General features: G+C 42.4%; 1 protein-coding gene across 1 annotated transcript in view; it reads left to right on the top strand.

Moving 5' to 3' along the window:
- RPE65 (retinoid isomerohydrolase RPE65) overlaps positions 1-19,138 on the top strand; it is a 59,119-nt gene extending 39,981 nt beyond the window's left edge. The window contains exons 9-14 of the mRNA XM_089660758.1: positions 6,676-6,815; positions 7,413-7,542; positions 11,219-11,333; positions 14,529-14,623; positions 14,704-14,815; positions 18,277-19,138. Coding sequence (XP_089516884.1) covers positions 6,676-6,815; positions 7,413-7,542; positions 11,219-11,333; positions 14,529-14,623; positions 14,704-14,815; positions 18,277-18,428 — 744 coding nt within the window. The 3' untranslated portion in view covers positions 18,429-19,138. The remainder of the gene's footprint in view (positions 1-6,675; positions 6,816-7,412; positions 7,543-11,218; positions 11,334-14,528; positions 14,624-14,703; positions 14,816-18,276) is intronic.
- The last annotated feature ends 314 nt before the right edge of the window (positions 19,139-19,452 follow it).

Genomic DNA, 19,452 nt, shown 5'->3' with positions numbered 1-19,452 from the left:
TGATGTGCACTGATGGGCACTGGTATGTAATATTGATGGGCACTTACAGGTGGCATTGATGGGCAGTGACAGGTGACACTGATGGGGCTACACTGATCATCAGGGCACTGATCATCAGTGCCCTGATGATCAGTGTAGATGTCCCCTCTGAGGAATGCCGATTACTGACTCTCCTCTTTTCACGAGCTGTTAGCTGGAGGAGTGGACTGCCGATAACCGGCATTTCCTATTTACATGTGATCATCTGTGATTGGACACAGCTGATCACATGACAGAGCCGATGTCATCGGCTCTTTACAGTGATCGATGGTCCGCTCTGTCCCAGGGACACAGTGCACCACCAATCGCCGCGCCGCATGTCCCCCGAGGGTGTTCACACGCAGTTAGAGTAGGAGGACGCCATATGAAGTCCTCCCAGAATGAGAGAACCACCACCCTCCCGTTTTTGCCTTATATGGTGGACAGAAGGCGGTTAAAACTACAGAACAAGTCCAGTCTGGATAAATGAGAACCTTCACAGATATGTGCAGATTTCCTGACACCAGAATGGAATTACGTAACTAGAACAAGGTGGTTTCACATTTTTCATGCCCCCCCATCCTCTTCTTGGGCAAACAATATCTACACATTCCATAGTGACTGGATAAGGTGTAGATATACACTCACCGGCCACTCTATTAGGTACACCTTGCTAGTACTGGGTTGGACCCCATTTTGACCTCAGAACTGCCTTCATTCTTTGTGGCATAGATTCAACAAGGTGTTGGAAACATTCCTCAGAGATTTTGCTCCATATTGACATGAGAGCATCACGCAGTTGCTGCAGATTTGTTGGCTGCACATCCATGTTGCGATTCTCCCGTTCCACCACATCCCAGAGGTGCTCTATTGGATGGAGATCTGGTGACTGTGGAGTACAGTGAGCTCATTGTCATGTTCAGGAAACCAGTTGGAGATGATTTGATCTTTGTGACACAGTGCATTATCCTGCTGGAAGGAGCCACCAGAAGATGGGGACACTGGAGTCATAAAGGGATAGACATGGTCAGCAACAATACTCAGGTAGGCCGCGGCATTTAAACGATGCTCAATTGCTACTAAGGGGCCCAAAGTGGGCCTAGAAAATTTCCCCCACACCATGACACCACCACCACCAGCCTGAACCATTGATACAAGGCAGGATGGATCCATGCTTTCATGTTATTTATGCCAAATTCTGACCCTACCATCTGAATGTCACAGCTGAAATCCAGACTCATCAGACCAGGAAACGTTTTTCCGATCTTCTATTGGCCAATTTTGGTGAGCCTGTGCAAACTGCAGCCTCCGTTTCCTGTTCTTAGCTGACAAGAGTGGCACCCGGTGTGGTCTTCTGCTGCTGTAGGCCATCTGCTTCATGGTTCTACGTGCATTCAGGGATGGTATTCTGCATTCCTTGGTTGTAACGAGTGGCTATTTGAGTTACTGTTGCCTTTCTATCATCTCAAACCAGTCTGCCCATTCTCTTCTTACCTCTGACATCAACAAGGGATTTTCGTCCACACAACTGGATATTTTATCTTTTTCGGACCATTCTCTGTAAACCCTAGAGATGGTTGGGCGTGAAAATCCCAGTAGGTCAGCAGTTTTTGAAATACTTAGACTAGCCCGTCTGGCACCAACAACCATGTCACGTTCAAAGTCACTTAAATTCCCCTTCTTCTCATTCTGATGCTCGATTTGAACTTTAGCAAGTCGTCTTCATCACGTCTAGATGCTGTGATGGGCGCAGCATCAGACCCCCAGCCCTTCTCACCAAGTTGTGATCAAAGGACTAGCCAATCTAAAACCGCGCTGTCACGTGCATAACAATGCCACGCTCAGCTGCACCCTGCACAAAGATTTTCGAGCTCACTGGACCACAATCCATGTGTCGCAGCCTGAGAGCGATTGTTACTGGGTCAGGTTAATTATGCAATTAATTCTTCACACTGCCACCACCTCCTTTTTTTGTATAGAGAAAGAGGAAACTCGGCAATATTAGCAGTAACACTATAATGTTTGAATAAGCGTCTGTATACACACTGTCACCGCAGGCAGATGTATGCAGAAGTTTAAAACATAGTAGCGCTCTTCAGAGACAGGGATTCTTAGTTTGCATAAAAGAGCTTTAGAAACAGTTCAACACTTTTCAGAAAATAGGATTTATTACTAAAAAGGTCAAAATGATGCAATACAAATATTTACAGAAAAAATATGTAACCAATATATATATATATAAATACAGAGAGCAATAACACAACAAAGAGATAACAGAAAGAAGTTTAGAGAGGTAGAGTACTTGCCAAAGTCCTTGGTTAATCAGATCAAGTTTCCTGAACAAAAGGGTACCGTTCTCTCAAGTTGGTTCCTGATGTTAAAAAGGGAGAATCTCTCATCTACCTCTCTCCAGGCATGACAGCTTTTTGTAGGGTCCCAGGAGGGGGTGTCTCTGAAGCCAAGGGCCAATCGCCTCATGTGGGGAGGGGGTTTAGGCGGAGACCCCGGCTGTGACCCAAATCCCTCCCAATTTTTTACCAGGGTCAATAACTTTCCATAGGTTCATGCAGAATCCTATCCACTGGTAGGATAATATGCAGAATGATATTCTGAACGTCCAGACACCAGATATGGCATATCTGCTTGGGACGGTTACGGAGATATCGCTTTCTGCTCTCGGGTAGACGTAATCTAGGGATGTAAGGTATCAGGTGACTCGCATTAAACTGACCTATCTGAATATATGTTTTGTTTTATTGTACGTATTTCCTGCGAGAAGTTATGAAAGTGTATGAAAAAGTGGTTTCCAAATGAGATGTATGTTTTACTGCTATTCCGGAATGCTTTCAAGTCCAGTGACTGGCGGGTTTATAGCTTTACGAGCAGCTCAGAGCAAGAGTTGGACAGACACCATGGCATCAGCTATTTGGGTTTACAACCATGAAGTGTATCCAGCTGTGCCCGATGCACTCCTGAACTCAGCATACACCAGACCACCTGCCATTCAACAGAAAGGGAGGGGGGCTGATTTGGAGTGAGAATGACACAAGATGGAGGATCTTTAGCAAAATGAATGTTCGCGTCCATATTTGTACATACAATTGCTACAGAGGCCTAAATGCATTAAGTTGCTGCCATGTGATTGGTTGATTAGCAATTTGTGTTACCCAGCAATTGAACAGGTGTACCTATTAAAATGGCCGGTATGCGTTCTTACAGTACTGACTGTCAGCGCGCATTAAGAACACTACTGGAAACAACATTGGGCAGTATACATCCACCATAATGTTGATTTGCGGTGGAACCCCTGGGGACTTCTCATGGAACCCGGTTGAGAAACACTGATCTATGTTATTGTTTTTTCTATTCTGTTCTTTTATTTTCTATTCTATTCTAATCTCTTCTATTATTTTCTATTCTTTCCCTCTATTTTCTATTCTATTTTATTTTATTCTTTCATGTTATAATCTATTCTACAGCGCTGAGCGAACTATTGGCGCTTTATAAATACTGTATAATAATAATAATTCTATTCTATTTTTTTCTATTTTTTATTCTATTCTATTATTTTCGAAATTTAAATTTCAGAGGGTGGCTATATTCTATTCTATTTTTGTTCTATTCTATTCTATTATTTTCTATTCTATTATTTTCTATTTTATTCTATTATTTTCCATTCTATTCCTTTATTTTCTATTGTTTTATTCTATTTTTTTGTATTCTATTCCATTCCATTATTTTCTATTCCATTTTATTCTATTTTTTATTTTCTATTCTATTCTTTTGTATTATTTTCTATTGTATTCTGTTATTTTCTATTTTATTCCTTTATTTTGTATTCTATTTTATTCTATTCTTGTTTTTTAATTAGAATTTCAGACAAAATTTAGTTTAGTTATTTCAGATTTGTTTAAATTTCTTACTGTTGTAATTTGGAAATTTGGATACATCCGAATCTCCGAATAATGAAAGATTTGTCTGAATTTCAACTCGGAGCGAAACCAACTGCACAGGTCTATAGAATATATACTCTCCTCCTGTGTTATGTACAGTGGGGATCGAAGGTTTGGGCACCCCAGCTAAAAATTTGTATTAATGTGCATAAAGAAGCCAAGGAAAGATAGAAAAATCTACAAAAGGCATCAAATTACAGATTAGACATTCTTATATGTCAACAAAAATTAGATTTTATTTCTATCATTTACACTTTCAAAATAACAAAAAAAATGGCGTCTGCAAAAATTTGGGCACCCTGCAGAGTTAATATCTTGTACTGCCCCCTTTGGCAAGTATCACAGCTTGTAAACGCTTTTTGTAGCCAGCCAAGAGTATTTCAATTCTTGTTTGAGGTATCTTTGCCCATTCTTCCTTACAAAAGTCTTCCAGTTCTTTGAGATTTCTGGGCTGTCTGTCACGCACTGCTCTTTTAAGGTCTATCCATAGATTTTTAATTATGTTGAGGTCAGGAGATTGTGAAGGCCATGGCAAAACCTTCAGTTTACGCCTCTTGATGTAATCCCCCGTGGATTTCGAGGTGTGTTTAGGATCATTATCCACTTGTAAAAGCCATCCTCTCTTTAACTTCAGCTTTTTCACAGATGGCATCAAGTTACCATCCAAAATTTGCTGAAATTTTATTGAATCCATTTTTCCTTCTACTTGTGAGATGTTCCCTGTGCCACTGGCTGCAACACAACCCCAAAGCATGATTGATCCAACCCCATGCTTAACAGTTGGACAGAGGTTCTTTTCATTACATTCTGTGCCCCTTCTTCTCCAAACGTACCTTTGCTCATTCCGGCCAAAAAGTTCAATTTTAACCTCATCGGTCCACAGAACTTGTTTCCAAAATGCATCAGGCTTGTCTATATGTTCATTTGCAAAGTTCAAATGATAATTTTTGTGGTGAGGACGTAGAAGAGGTTTTCTTCTGATGACTCTTCCATGAAGACCATATTTGTACAAGTATCTCTTTATAGTGGAATAGTGTACCACAACTCCAGTGTCTGCCAGATCTTTCTGGAGGGATCGTGCAGTCAAACGTGGGTTTTGAATTGTTTTTCTCACAATCCTGCGAGCTGTTCTGTCTGATATTTTTCTTGGTCTTCCAGATCTTGCTTTAACTTCCACTGTTCCTGATGACTGCCATTTCTTAATTACATTCCGAACAGAGGATATTGACATCTGAAAACGCTTTGCTATCTTCTTATAGCCTTCTCCAGCTTTGTGAGCGTCAACTATTTTCAGTTTCAGTTTTCTAGACAACTGCTTAGAAGAACCCATGGTGCTGATTGTTGGGGCAAGGTCAGATGAGTCTGGGCATTTAAAACCTTTGAGATTGACATCACCTGGTCTTCCCAGACGATGATTGAGAACAATCCATGACACTGGCAGGTCTCAGCTTTGCAAAGGGGGCAGTGCATGCTATAAATTCTGCAGGGTGCTCAAACTTTTGCAGACGCCATTTTTTTGTTTTCTGTTATTTTGAAAGTGTAAATGATGGAAATAAAATCTAACTTTTGTTGACATATTATAGGAATGTCTAATCTGTAATTTGGTGCCTTTTGGAGATTTTTCCATCTTTCCTTGGCTTCTTTATGCACATTAATACAAATTTTTAGTTGGGGTGCCCAAACTTTCGATCCCCACTGTAGGTATGAATAGAACATACTGTATACTGTTCTGTTGTGGTACGTGCATATGGGTAGAACATATACTCTTCTCCTGCATTGATGTTGGTATTGATGGTGTTATGTAGGTTCAGAGAGGACATATACTCTTCTCTTGCATTATGTAGGTATGGATAGAAGATAATGTATACTGTTCCCATGTGGTATGTAGGCATGGATGGTGTTATGTAGGTATGGATACAAATTATACTCTTCTCGTGTGTTATGTAGATATAGGTTGTGTTATGTGGGTATGGATAGAACATGTACTCTTCTCCGGTAGTAAGAAAGTAAAGCTGGTGTTATGTAGGTACGGATAGACCATATACTGTTCTCCTGTGTTGTGTAGGTATGGATGGATTGACCATATACTCTTCTCCTGTGCAGGGGCAGACTGACAACTCATGGGGCCCCCGAGCAATAGGGGATCATGGGACCCCTGTGTCCTTGCCCAAACTCAAAAAAGCCTATGAAAAAGGTACCAGGGGCATCTCATGGGGCCCCCTACTGACCCCGGGCCCTCGGGCAGTGCACGAGTTTCCAAATGGTCAGTCTGCCCCTGCTCCTGTGTTGTGTAGGTATGGATAGAACATATACCCTTTTCTTGTGTTATGTAGATATAACTGGTGTTACGTAGGTACGGATAGACCCTATACTCTTCTCCTGTGTTACGTAGGTACGGATAGACCCTATACTCTTCTCCTGTGTTACGTAGGTACGGATAGACCCTATACTCTTCTCCTGTGTTACGTAGGTACGGATAGAACATATACTCTTCTCCTGTGTTATGTAGGTACGGATAGAACATATACTCTTCTCCTGTGTTATGTAGGTACGGATAGAACATATACTCTTCTCCTGTGTTATGTAGGTACGGATAGACCCTATACTCTTCTCCTGTGTTATGTAGGTACGGATAGAGCCTATACTCTTCTCCTGTGTTATGTAGGTACGGATAGAACATATACTCTTCTCCTGTGTTATGTAGGTTTGGATGCACGTCGCAGAAAAGCACACCGGGGAATATCTCAATATAAAATACAGAACTTCGGCTTTCAACATTTTCCACCACATCAACACCTATGAAGACAATGGATTTCTAATAGTGGACGTGTGCTGCTGGAAAGGGTAACATGTTCTTTTTACATTTCCCATTAGGAGGGGGCTGATGTAGCAAAACATTTTGGACTCATATCTCCATCTGTAGAATGCACATATAGGGGATACCAGCACGCAGTCCTCATTTTGGATCAGTTTATTTACCCAAGTCATTTCAGGAGAGGAGTTTTGGTGCATATATTTGGAGTCCAATCAAGGTGGACCTGTCATCAGATCTTTTTTTCCATGTTCATGCATGCCAAGTCAGTGTAAGACTTCTAAGTATTTAATACCTTTCTCAGTGTTAGTTAACTGCAGCAAAGAAAAAACTTCAGTCTCCTGTCCTGGCAGACAGGGCTGTCCTGTCTGCCAGAGCTGTGTAATCGTAGAGCTGGATGGACAGAAACACAAACTCTTTGGCAGGTAAAACAGCTCTATCTATGTATTTCATTTTTTGGTTAACTGTTTGCCTTGAGTTCATCTATAAGGCTCTTCAGCACTTTTTGGGGATTTCCAATTCTGACTTTGCTCATGATCCCCCGGGTCTACATATTAATACCAGACAGCGTCATCCATTCTATAGGAGTTCTGGAAGTTGACCAAAATGTCTGGTTGTCTCTCTTACAGCTTTGAGTTCATCTACAATTACCTTTATCTGGCCAACTTGCGTGAAAACTGGGAAGAAGTTAAAAGGATCGCAGACAAAGCGCCACAGCCAGAAGCACGCCGATACGTCTTGCCTCTCGATATCCAGAAGGTAGAGTATTCCAGGAGAGCTTTTTTAGGAGCTAAATTATTATTATTATTATACAGGATTTATATAGCGCCAACAGTTTGCGCAGCACTTTACAAAATGAAGCTAGATATTAGTTATTATTATTATACAGGATTTATATCGCACCAACAGTTTGCGCAGCGCTTTACAAAATGAAGGTAGACATTACTAAATAATTATAAATGGGGCATTGGATTTAGATTAGCGGTAGATCCATCAGATTGTGATAAGGTAGAGTGGCATTGGTGAGGCGACTCTCAACAAAAACAGGGTGTCCCCCGAAACAGGAGGCCAGATTTGAAGATTCACATTTAGAAAGTCCAATGAGTGAGGCACATGTAAGGTCTGAGAATCCAAAAGCTTTACATATTGATATTGGATCACAAAAAGATAACACAGAACAGACAACATTTTTGGGGGGCTTAAAGTCCCCCCATTCCTTCTTCAGGGCTACAAAATAGAAAAGAAACATATGAACTCCTGTACTGATTTAATTAGTAATGGGGGATATATGCTTATCTAATAAATGTGATGCAAGAGAAGGAAGGAGGGATACAAAGAAAGAATAAAGAAAAGGAGATGATCTGGACTTTAAAGGTGCCATTAATAACAAAAAAATGTTTTTGAAAAATGACATTTATTTCAATCATTTAAAATAAACAAGTATAACATCTACACTTGAGTGTTTAAACTGGGTAGTAGTACTGGTTACAATAATCTGAATCCGGTGCATTACTTCTCAACATGTTTCACCTATTTACAGGCTTCTTCAGGAGGTAATGAATATAGCACCTATAACAATGAAACATGTAAATTACAAACTACTAACAATTAACAGATCAAATAAACAAGGCATTGAATACCAAAAAAATATACAAAGAAAAGAGGAATACATATATATACAGTATATATATATATGGGCAACTTACCAGCAGGTGCATAACTGGCCCATCTATTTGTAATGTCTGTAAATGAGCCAGTTATGCATCTGCTGGTAAGTTGCCCTTCATCGATGTTTTATATATATATATATATATATATATATATTCCTATTTTCTTTGTATGTTTTTTGGCACTCAATGCCTTATTTGATCTGTTAATTGTTAGTATTTTGTCATTTACATGTTCCATGGTTATAGGTGCTATATTCATTATCTCCTGAAGAAGCCTGTAAATAGGTGAAACATGTTGAGAAGTAATGCACCGGATTCAGATTATTATAACCAGTACTACTACCCAGTTTAAACACTCAAGTGTAGATGTTAAACTTGTTTATTTTAAATGATTGAAATAAATGTTGTAATTTTTGTTTTGTTTTGTTATTATTGGCACCTTTAAAGTCCCGATCATCTTTTTTCAGTGAGGAGTTCATTCTCCTCTTCTTTATTCTTTCTTTGTATCCCTCCTCCCTTCTCTTGCATCATGCTGCCATTTGGGATGTAGGTGCCTTTGAGCTCCCCTCTGAATCTTTGTATTCTTATCTAATTAGTAAGCTCCAGTTCACTACAGCTCATGGCCAAAGCTGCACTGCGCATATAACCTGCTCTAAAAATTTGCTGATGACTTTTCCTAACCAGAGTTCTCTTTTACTGTGTATCTATAATAAAAACCTTGTTCTAGTTTTGTATACTGTATATAATGTTTAGAAACTCAGTCGGATTTTTTTATTATAATAAATAAGAAGTGCAGTGCTAATATAAGTTAGTAAATAAAAGTGACGAATAAAACATAAAAAGTTCATAAAAGTTCATAAATAATAAATGATGATAGTAATAAAGGATCCCAACTGCAGCAGAACTCAGATGCTTGTGCTTGGAAGTTATAGTAAAATTGCGCACTCACTGGATGCGCATTGAATAGGCGCATATAAATAAATTCACCACCGTCCACTTATGGGAGCGGGATATGCCAGGCGTATGGTAAACTTCCTTCCAGGTATTAAACAGCACAGCAGAATATTCTTGGGCTGGATATAAGGTCTGCTCATCCAGAGGTCCCCTTTAAGGATGGATGGGACTGCAGCCTGTGTTACAGGGATTCCCTCCTCTGGGTGCTTGGATGGGTCAGGATCATGAGAAGGCTCCTCAGCAGGGGTGGACTGACAACTCATGGGGCCCCCGGGCAATAGGGGATCATGGGGCCCCTGTGTCCTTGCCCACACTCAAACCACATCCAAAAAAGCCTATGAAAGGTACCAGGGGCATCTCATGGGGCCCCCTACTGCCCCCGGGCCCTCGGGCAGTGCCAGAGTTCTCAAATGGTCAGTTCGTCCCTGCTCCTCAGTTTACAATCCCGGACATCAGGAGGTCTCATTCAACTGCCAGCACTACGTGCCTCCTTGATATGTTGGGCCGCCGGTTGCCATGGCGACGCGTTGTTTGGGTAGTTGCGGGCGGCCTCCCCTTCTCCGCAGACTCTTCCTCCCACAGAGGCACACACAAACCGCAGCGGATGTCCTGGATATGTCCTGAAAAATAAATTTATTTATTTTTTTATTTATTTCAGGTACTTATATAGCGCCATCAATTTACGCAGCACTTTACATATATATTGTACATTCACATCAGTCCCTAACCCTCAAGGGGTGTACAATCTAAGGTCCCTAACTCACATACACATACTAGGGCCAATTTACACAGGAGCCAATTCACCTACCAGCATGTCTTTGGAGTGTGGGAGGAAACTGGAGTACCTGAAGGAAACCCATGCAGGCACAGGGAGAACATGCAAACTCCAGGCAGGTGGTGCCATGGTCAGGATTTGAACCAGCAACCCTAGTACTGCCAGGCGGAAGTGCTAACCATTTAGCCACTGTGCTGCCCAATAATAATGAACTACTGGAAGCCACACAATTACCGGGCCATGGGCCATGTCTGCCTACTGGGGAAATTTACCTTCACTTTCTGCTCTAGAACATAGCATAAAATGGAAGGAAACTTTTCTAAATCCAGCATATTGGCTAAGTTTACCATTTGTTCCCGTTCCCTAGGGACAGTCCTTGCTGTGGGGGGGTCTGTCCCTGGATTCATCCCTGGGAGCAGACACCGTAGATTTCACAGCGCATGGCTCCAATTCGTTATACAGCACAAGCGTCAGTTCCAAAATGGCACCAGTAGAGTGCTCTGTACGTGCATGGCCTTTGATACAGCAGTGCACGTACAGAGCGCCCCGGGCCTGCCGTTTTGGACAGACACTGGCATGGTACGGCTGGAGTAGTCTGTGAGTGAGTGGCAGCATGAAGGGTCCCATATGCGCAGACCACTGTACCATCACAACTTTTGAATTTACACTTGTGCAGTGTAATGAATTGAGGCTATGCACTAAATTCTAACCATCTCCGGTTCTAACCAGGGGTGGACTGATAACTCCTGGGGCCCCCGGGCAATAGGGGATCATGGGGCCCCTGTGTCCTTGCCCAAACTCAAAAAAGCCTATGAAAAAGGTACCAGGGGCATCTCATGGGGCCCCCTACTGACCCCGGGCCCTCGGGCAGTGCCCGAGTTTCCAAATGGTCAGTCCGCCCCTTGTTCTAACTCTTCCTCGCTGGATGTAGATACACTTTACATCTTTTCCTGACTATAAAGGAAAAATAAAGCTTTATGATACAGTTCTCTCCTTTTCTTACTACATCTTTTCCCTCTACTTTTTTCATGCGCAGAATGATGTGGGAAAAAACTTGATTAGTTTGCCGTACACAACCGCCACAGCTACTTTGCGCAGCGATGACACCATCTGGCTTGAGCCTGAGGTTCTCTTCTCAGGGCCACGGCAAGGTTTGTACTCTCTGTAATTATTGTTTCAAAGTATGGAACCTTTAATGGTAACACTATTGTTTGAACATGGCCAGTTTAAAGTGCCAACTCCATCTAGTGGCCATTATGCAGTATTTTCCTGATTGAGGTTTTCAGGAAAATACTATGTGATGGTCACTAGATGGAGCCAAGGATCATAGGAGATAAACATGTTAGACACATTGCGGGGATTATTTGTGACAGCTGGGCAAATGCTGAGACATTTGCAAAGTCAATTTTTAATAAATAGGCCCCTATGCGTTTGCTGTGTAAGAATACGCTGCTTTCCAGTGACTTTCCTTTGGATTTTGGTTTCAGTTCATGTTAAGTGCTCTAAAAGATATATTTTTTTAATTATTATACATACTCTACAAATAGTGGTCCCCAAACTGCGGCCTGATGTGGCCCTTTGCTTGCTTTCATCTGGACCTTTGGGCACTATTTCATCCACTAACACCAATGAAGGGATACAATTCCTACCAATGACACCAATGATGGGGCACAGTTCATCCCAATGATACCAACAATGGGGCCCAATGACACCAATGATGGGACACGGTGTCATTGGGCCCCATTGTTGGTATCATTGGGATGAACTGTGTCCCATCATTGGTGTCATTGGGCCCCATTGTTGGTATCATTGGGATGAACTGTGCCCCATCATTGGTGTCATTGGGCCCCATTGTTGGTATAATTGGGATGAACTAATGATGGGGCACAGTTCATCCCAATAATACCAACAATGGGGCCGAATGACACCAATAATGGGACACAGTTCATCTCAGTGATACCAACAATGGAGCCCAATGACACCAATGATGGGACACGGTGTCATTTGGCCCCATTGTTGGTATCATTGGGATGAACTGTGTCCCATCATTGGTTTCATTGGGCCCCATTGTTGGTATCATTGAGATGAACTGTGCCCCATCATTGGTGTCATTGGGCCCCATTGATGGTATCATTGGGATGAATTAATTATGGGACACAGTTCATCCCAATGATACCAACAATGGGGCCCAATGACACCAATGATGGGACACAGTTCATCCCAATGGGGCCCAATGACACCAATTATGGGGCACGGTTCATCCCAATGATACCAACAATGAGGCCCAATGACACCAATGATGGGACATAGTTCATCCAAATGACACCAATTATGGGGCCTAATGACACCAATGTTAGGGCACAATTCCTCCCAATAACACCATTGATGGTGCACAATTCCTTTCACCGACATCACCTGAGCCCCATCATGATCCAATGATGTGAATAACAGCCTCAGTTGTACTGGGTTTCTGCCTCCCCATTGGCTAAGACAGCAATGGAGGATTGCTTACTCCCACTGATGCCTGATGGACATTTTCTACTCCCGATGGCCATGGTCCGGCCCCACTAAAGACTGAAGGACAATAAACTGGCCCTTCGCTTATAAAGTTTGGAGACCCCTGATCTACAATGTACAATCCCATTGGTATAAAAAGCTCTCTACCCTGTCCAGTCACTTAGGGTGCTTTACTTCGCTAGAGAGGACAGAGAATCTATTTTTTCACAGTGAGACAGACCCTGTCTGGTAGACTTGCAGTGACCAGGGACGGACTGACCGTTTGAGCTCTCGGGCACTGCCCGAGGGCCCGGGGTCAGTAGGGGGCCCCATGGGATGCCCCTGGTACCATTCATTGGCTTTTTCATAGACTTTTTTGGGTGTGGGCGAGGACACAGGGGCCCCATGATCCCTTATTGCCTGGGGGCCCCGTGAGTTGTCAGTCCGCCCCTGGCAGTGACATAAGAAGATCTACAGGACCTCATTGTGTGCGGTATTACTGAGAAGGAAGCAGAGGCTGTGTATCTCATGAAGAAACATTTTTTTCAGCAGGAACGCAGTTCCCTGTGCATTTTTTATTTTTTGCGCTATAAAAAAAAGAGAAAAAAAAACAATATTTTTTACTTTTTGCTATTAAACATGCCCAGTAAAAAAATGTTTTAAATCAAATTTCGGCATAAATTTAGGCCAAAATGTATTCTGCTTCATGTCTTTGTTAGAAAAAAAATCCCAATACGTGTAAATTAATTGGTTTACGTGAAAGTTATAGCGTTTGCAAATGGCGGTATAGATACTTTTTTTTTTTACTAGTAATAGCAGCGATCAGCGACTTATAGCAGGACTGCGGGCCTGCAGCAGGCATTCTGTCACTGAGGGGAACTGACATCCCCAGTGACACCAATACAGTGATCAGTGCTAAAAAAAAAAAGCACTGATACTGTACTAATGGCACTGGGCAGGAAGGGGTTAACACGAGGGACGATCAAAGGGTTAACTATGTGCTGGGAGTGTTTTACATAGGGGGCTGTGTCAGCGTGCTTCACTGTAATCACACTGCTTTGGATGGCTGTGCTGTGCAGTATGCCCGAGTTGACAGGGAGGAGAACTATTAGTAAACAAAACAGTCCTCCTCCCTGTCGGAGATTGTCAGAAATCACCTGCCAGCGAGTAATCTCCGGCTGGGACCCAGTCATTGACAGCTGGGTCTACCCAGAAATGCAAATCATGTATATATACAGTACATGATTTTGCGCACCGGTGCCGCCCTGTAGCAGTATTTTTGCTATAGGGCGGACGGGAAGCGGTTAATGCTGGCTGCCGGAAGATCTGTTGTTGCTGCTGGGGGTCTATTATTGCAGGGGTGGTATTTTGTCATTGGGGGGCATCAGGGGCGGACTGACAATTCATGCGGCCCTTGGGCAATAGGGGATCATGGGGCCCCTGTGTCCTTGGCCAAACTCAAAAAAGCCTATGAAAAAGGTACCAGGGGCATCTCATGGGGCCCCCTACAGACCCCGAGCCCTCGGGCAGTGCCCAAGTTTTCAAATGGTCAGACCGCCCTGGGGGGGCATCTATTGTTGCTGGCAAGGGATCTATTAACTACTTTTTATGTTATCATTAAATTCCATATCACAAAATGATACTTGGCTCTGTATTCTCTAAAATGGGCGGTACTGGGAGGTGGTTAGGGGGTGGAACCAAGGGACAGTGCTCAGAGGTGGGTAGGGGGCGGAGACAAGGGGTGACTCAGAAGGGGGAGTTCCTGCACTTATTCTCGGAGAAAAAAATCCCTGATGAAACGTATTCTTTTATTACTACAATTCCCTCTGAAGCTATGATTATCTTTACAGCCTTTGAATTCCCACAGATCAATTATAAAAAGTACGCTGGAAAAGATTATTCGTATGCCTACGGACTGGGCCTGAACAATTTTATTCCGGACAGGGTAAGCGTCACTCATCCCTGCCCCTGCCTTGTGTGCCCGCCTCCGCGGAGCTCTGCTAACAAGATTTTATGTTGTTGCAGCTTACGAAGCTGAACGTCAAAACCAAAGAAACTTGGGTATGGCAAGAGCCCAATACCTACCCCTCTGAGCCGATATTTGTAGCATCCCCGGACGCCACAGAAGAGGATGACGGTAACAACAACAAAATCAAAACTGTAGATTATAAATGTTCTGAAGGTGTGATCTATCAAGTGAAAGCAATTCATGGGGTTTTCTCCACCCTTCCATGCAGTCTTGCACAATTATACAAGCTCCTCCTCTGTACTGAAATTGCTTTCATTGCACACTATGAGCTGCTCACAATGTGCATTAGAAGATAGAGCCCTCATGATCTCCTGCCTAGAGCACATCCAGCATCATCTATTTCTTTTCTCCCCGGCCTGACTGTCCCTGGCCTGCCTCTTTCATTCATTGGATTTCAGTTCTTTCAATCATGAAGGCTCTGCATGACATGTGGGTGTTACCTGGGCACGCCCATTCCTCCAGGTTGACAACCTACCCATCAAAATATTTTAAAATTTGCATAACTCCTCCTAAGAGCCGGCCCACTGCTTGCATCAAGGCTGAGGGCTCTTGCGAGAAGTACTGAGGCAGGGTGCTGTGATGTTTTCAGGAAGCTATGTACAGCATCCTGTTGGCCCCTCCCACCAGCTAGCATCTGGGTGTATTGCATAAGGAATGACAGAGACCAAGTGATGAGATCACTGGGACTAAAATAATGTAATGAAAATTTAAACAATTTATTTTAAAATTTTACCCCTTCCTGCCCAGGCCATTTTTCAGGTTTCAGCGCTCTCACACTTTGAATGACAATTGTGCGGTCATACAACATTGTACCCAAACTAAAATTTTATCATTCATTTATTCTTCACACAACTAGAGCTTTCTTTTGGTGGTATTTAATCACCACTGAGGTTTTTATTTTTTGCTAAATTAGCAAAAAAAGACAGAATATTTTGAAAAAAAAACACGTTTTTCTTTGTTTCTGTTATAAAAGTTTGCAAATAAATAATTGTTCTTCATAAATTTAGGCCGAGATATATTCTGCTACATGTCTTTGGTGAAAATAACCCAAATTAGGATGTATTATTTAGTTTGTAGGAAAGTTATAGAGTTCACAAACTATGGTATAGATCTGAATATTGATCAGTCCTGAAGTACTGACAGCCAATCTAATTTCTTGAGGTCCAAGAATGTCAGAATAGTACAGATATCCCCAAATGTCAGAATAGTACAGATATCCCCCAAATGTCAGAACAGTACAGATATCCCCCAAATGTCAAGACAGTACAGATATCCCCCAAATGTCAGAATAGTACAGATATCCCCCAAATGTCAGAACAGTACAGATATCCCCCAAATGTCAAGACAGTACAGATATCCCCCAAATGTCAGGACAGTACAGATATCCCCCAAATGTCAGGACAGTACAGATATCCCCCCAAATGTCAGGACAGTACAGATATCCCCCAAATGTCAGAACAGTACAGATATCCCCCAAATGACCCCTTTTTGCAAAGTAGACAGTCCGACGTACTTCATAAGAGGCATGGCGAATTTTTTAAAGTTGTAATTTTTTGTCATAATTGTTTGGAAAATTAAAAAAAAATGTAAATTATTTTCACTATTTGTTTTTACATACTGTCACCAGTGCAGTACAGCATCATCATATAACTGGCATGGCAGTGATCAGGGACACTGACAGTATGAAAAAAAAAATATATAATTTTTTTAATTTTTTTTATTAATTTTAAATTTTTATTATATTTTTTTCTTTTTTTTAAGATTTTTTTTTCATATTTCACTATGACCAAAGTAGTACAATGTTACCATAGTAACATTGTACTACTTTGGGGAAGTGATCAGTATTTTTTTTTTTTTACACAATTTGCTTATAACAAAGAATTACTTTGCTAGAAGCAAGCATTTACCTGAATGACATCGATTCATTCAGGGTTTTTTGTTTTTTTTTGTGCTTAGCTGTGAATTGGCCACAGCTAATCACATGACATGTGCATGTGATTAGCTGTGACCATTCACAGCTAGGCACTAGTATACAATGGATGGCATGAATGAAGCCATCCATTGTATACAACTGTCATGTGACCTGCTGTGATTGGTTACAGCAGGTCACATGGTACCGGCAATGGGGGGGCCGGTACTCAGATCTGTCATCGGCCGTGTCCGAGGTACACGGCCAGTGACAGATCACGCCGCTGCGTGGCTCTGCAAGCGCGCAAACTGCGCATGCCCGGGAGTACGCCATATGGCGTCCACCCAGAAATCTAATGTATTTTTCCAGCCGCCAAACAGCTATTGGCCAGGCGTCTATTGGTTAAAATGATATCCAGAACCTGAATGTTTGAGTCTAATGCAGGCCATAGACGGTTCGTTTATTGGCCGAAAAATCGGTCGTTTTGTTGCCACCAATGCTTACGAAAATCGGCCGTTTTTCGTAAATTTTCCACCATGACTGATAAAATAAACTAGGAGGAACCACGAAAATCGGCCAACGACATAGCCCCACTAACGGTGCGAATATTGGCCAATTATTCTTTTGGACGAAAATTTGGCCGATATACGAACCGTCTATGGCCTACATAATTAATGGTTAGGAGGAAATAGCAGAACTTTCTAGAGACACTTTCACTGATGATGACTTTAGAAATGATACTGCAATAAAAGAGAATTGTGACAAAAGCTTTTTTTTTGGCCATACTTCTCTTATGGGACACAGATGTGCACTTACTTTTTTCCTCCTGTAATCCGGGTATTGCCTGCTATTGGCTGATGGCGCAGTGCTGTTCCAGGCTTAGGAAGCATCCTGACAATATTGTCGGGATTCATCCCGCTGCCTGATTGGCAGCTGGCTCCTCCGTTAAGTACAAAAAAATTACCTGTTGATCCTGGCAGGAATCTAGTGAACTGAAAACTTCCTGTGCTCTCTGTACTGACTGTTATCAGCTACATTGTTCCCAGTTCTCTCTGTAAACTACAGAACACCTGCCTCATATGTAGAGGCAATAGTGAGTCGGAGAGGTGTTCTATAGTCCTGAACTATGGTAACAATGCTGCTCATCCACAGAATTATTTATTATTATTTATGTCAGGTACTTATATAGCGCCGTCCATTTACGCAGCACTTTACATATATATTGTACATTCACATCAGTCCCTAACCCTCAAGGGGCGTACAATCTAAGGTCCCTAACTCACATTCATACATACACATACTAGGGACAATTTAGACAGGAGCCAATTAACCTACCAGCATGTCTTTAGAGTGTGGGAGGAAACTGGAGTACCCGGAGGAAACCCACACAGGAACAGGGAGAACATGCAAACTCCAGGCAGGTGGTGCCGTGGCTGGGATTTGAACCAACGACCCCAGTACTGCCAGGCGGAAGTGCTAACCATTTAGCCACTGTGCTGCCCACAATGAGTGAGCCTTGTCATAGGAATAGAAAGTGTGTTACTGGCAGGATTGTATTTGTTCTTAATTTTAGATACAATTTGATTTGACATTTTGTGACATTTTTGATCTAATTGAATACATTATACTTTTTTTTTTTTTTTTTTTTGTAATTTTGTAGGTGTGTTGCTCAGCATCGCTGTTTGCCCAGGTGTGGGGCACAAACCATCTTTCATGCTGATTTTGGATGCCAAAGACATGAGTGAAATCGCCAGAGCTGAAGTCGACACCAACATTCCCGTCACATTTCACGGGATGTTCAAAAAAGCGTGATCGCCCCATAACACTAAGGTGTCTCTTTATAAATGTTTTGACACAAGCAGGGGTGGACTGACAACTCATGGGGCCCCCCGGCAATAGGGGATCATGGCACCCCGGTGTCCTCACCCACACTCAAACCACACCCAAAAAAGCCTATGAAAGGTACCAGGGGCATCTCATGGGGTCCCCTACTGACCCCGGGCCCTTGGGCAGTGCCGAGTTCCAAAATGGTCAGTCTGCCCCTGTACACAAGATTCACCCAGGACTCACATGTTATTGGGTGAATGTTGTGTGAATCTAAGTGAAAATATTTACAAGCAGACCCCAGAGGTAAATATTTATTCCTGCGGTGAAATTCTGTACAGGAGGTACAATGTCACAATGGAGGGTTCCTGTGGGTACAACAGTCCTGGTTGCACAGGGCACCCAATCAGATTCTCCCTTTCTTTACTTAAAGAATATGATTGGTATAGAGAGCACAAACGGTCCTTAATGGAACCTGTTGCGTCATGTTTTTGAATCTGTGTACTGCTTGGTGTACTAAGGCCCACTGCCACTCTCAGCATGTTATGGGATGAGTTGTCGAGCTCAGGGCGTGCTAACGACAAGCAGAAAACGTATCCGACCTGCGTAGTCCGGCGCAGAACTGCAATGCGCCTTGTGCCCGATAATGTTATTTAGTTATGTTTTTGGTTTGTCAATAAAGTTATTTTATATATCAATCAATGAACTTTTTATTGTCAATAAACTCACAAGTGAGTCTGTAGTAGAGTCTTATGGACAAACAGTGCCCCCTGCTGATAGGATTATGTAGTTCAAGAAATACGTTAAAGCATTTAAAGCCTTTAACCACTTGCCCTCTTGAAGATTTCCCCCCCTTCCTGACCAGGCCATTTTTTTGCTTTACGGTGCTGCATTACTTTGACAATTACACGTTCATGCAACGCTGCACCCAACTGAAATTTATGTCCATTTTTCCCACAAATGGAGCTTTCTTTCAGTGGTATTTGATCGCCTGTGCGTTTTTAATTTTGTG

The sequence above is a fragment of the Staurois parvus genome, unplaced genomic scaffold (assembly GCF_062004578.1).
Source record: "Staurois parvus isolate SC_StPar_1 unplaced genomic scaffold, SC_StPar_1.0 ptg001270l, whole genome shotgun sequence".
Taxonomy (NCBI): domain Eukaryota; kingdom Metazoa; phylum Chordata; class Amphibia; order Anura; family Ranidae; genus Staurois; species Staurois parvus.
Note: the sequence above shows the minus strand (reverse complement) of the source record. Positions and strands in the feature narration are given on the sequence as shown.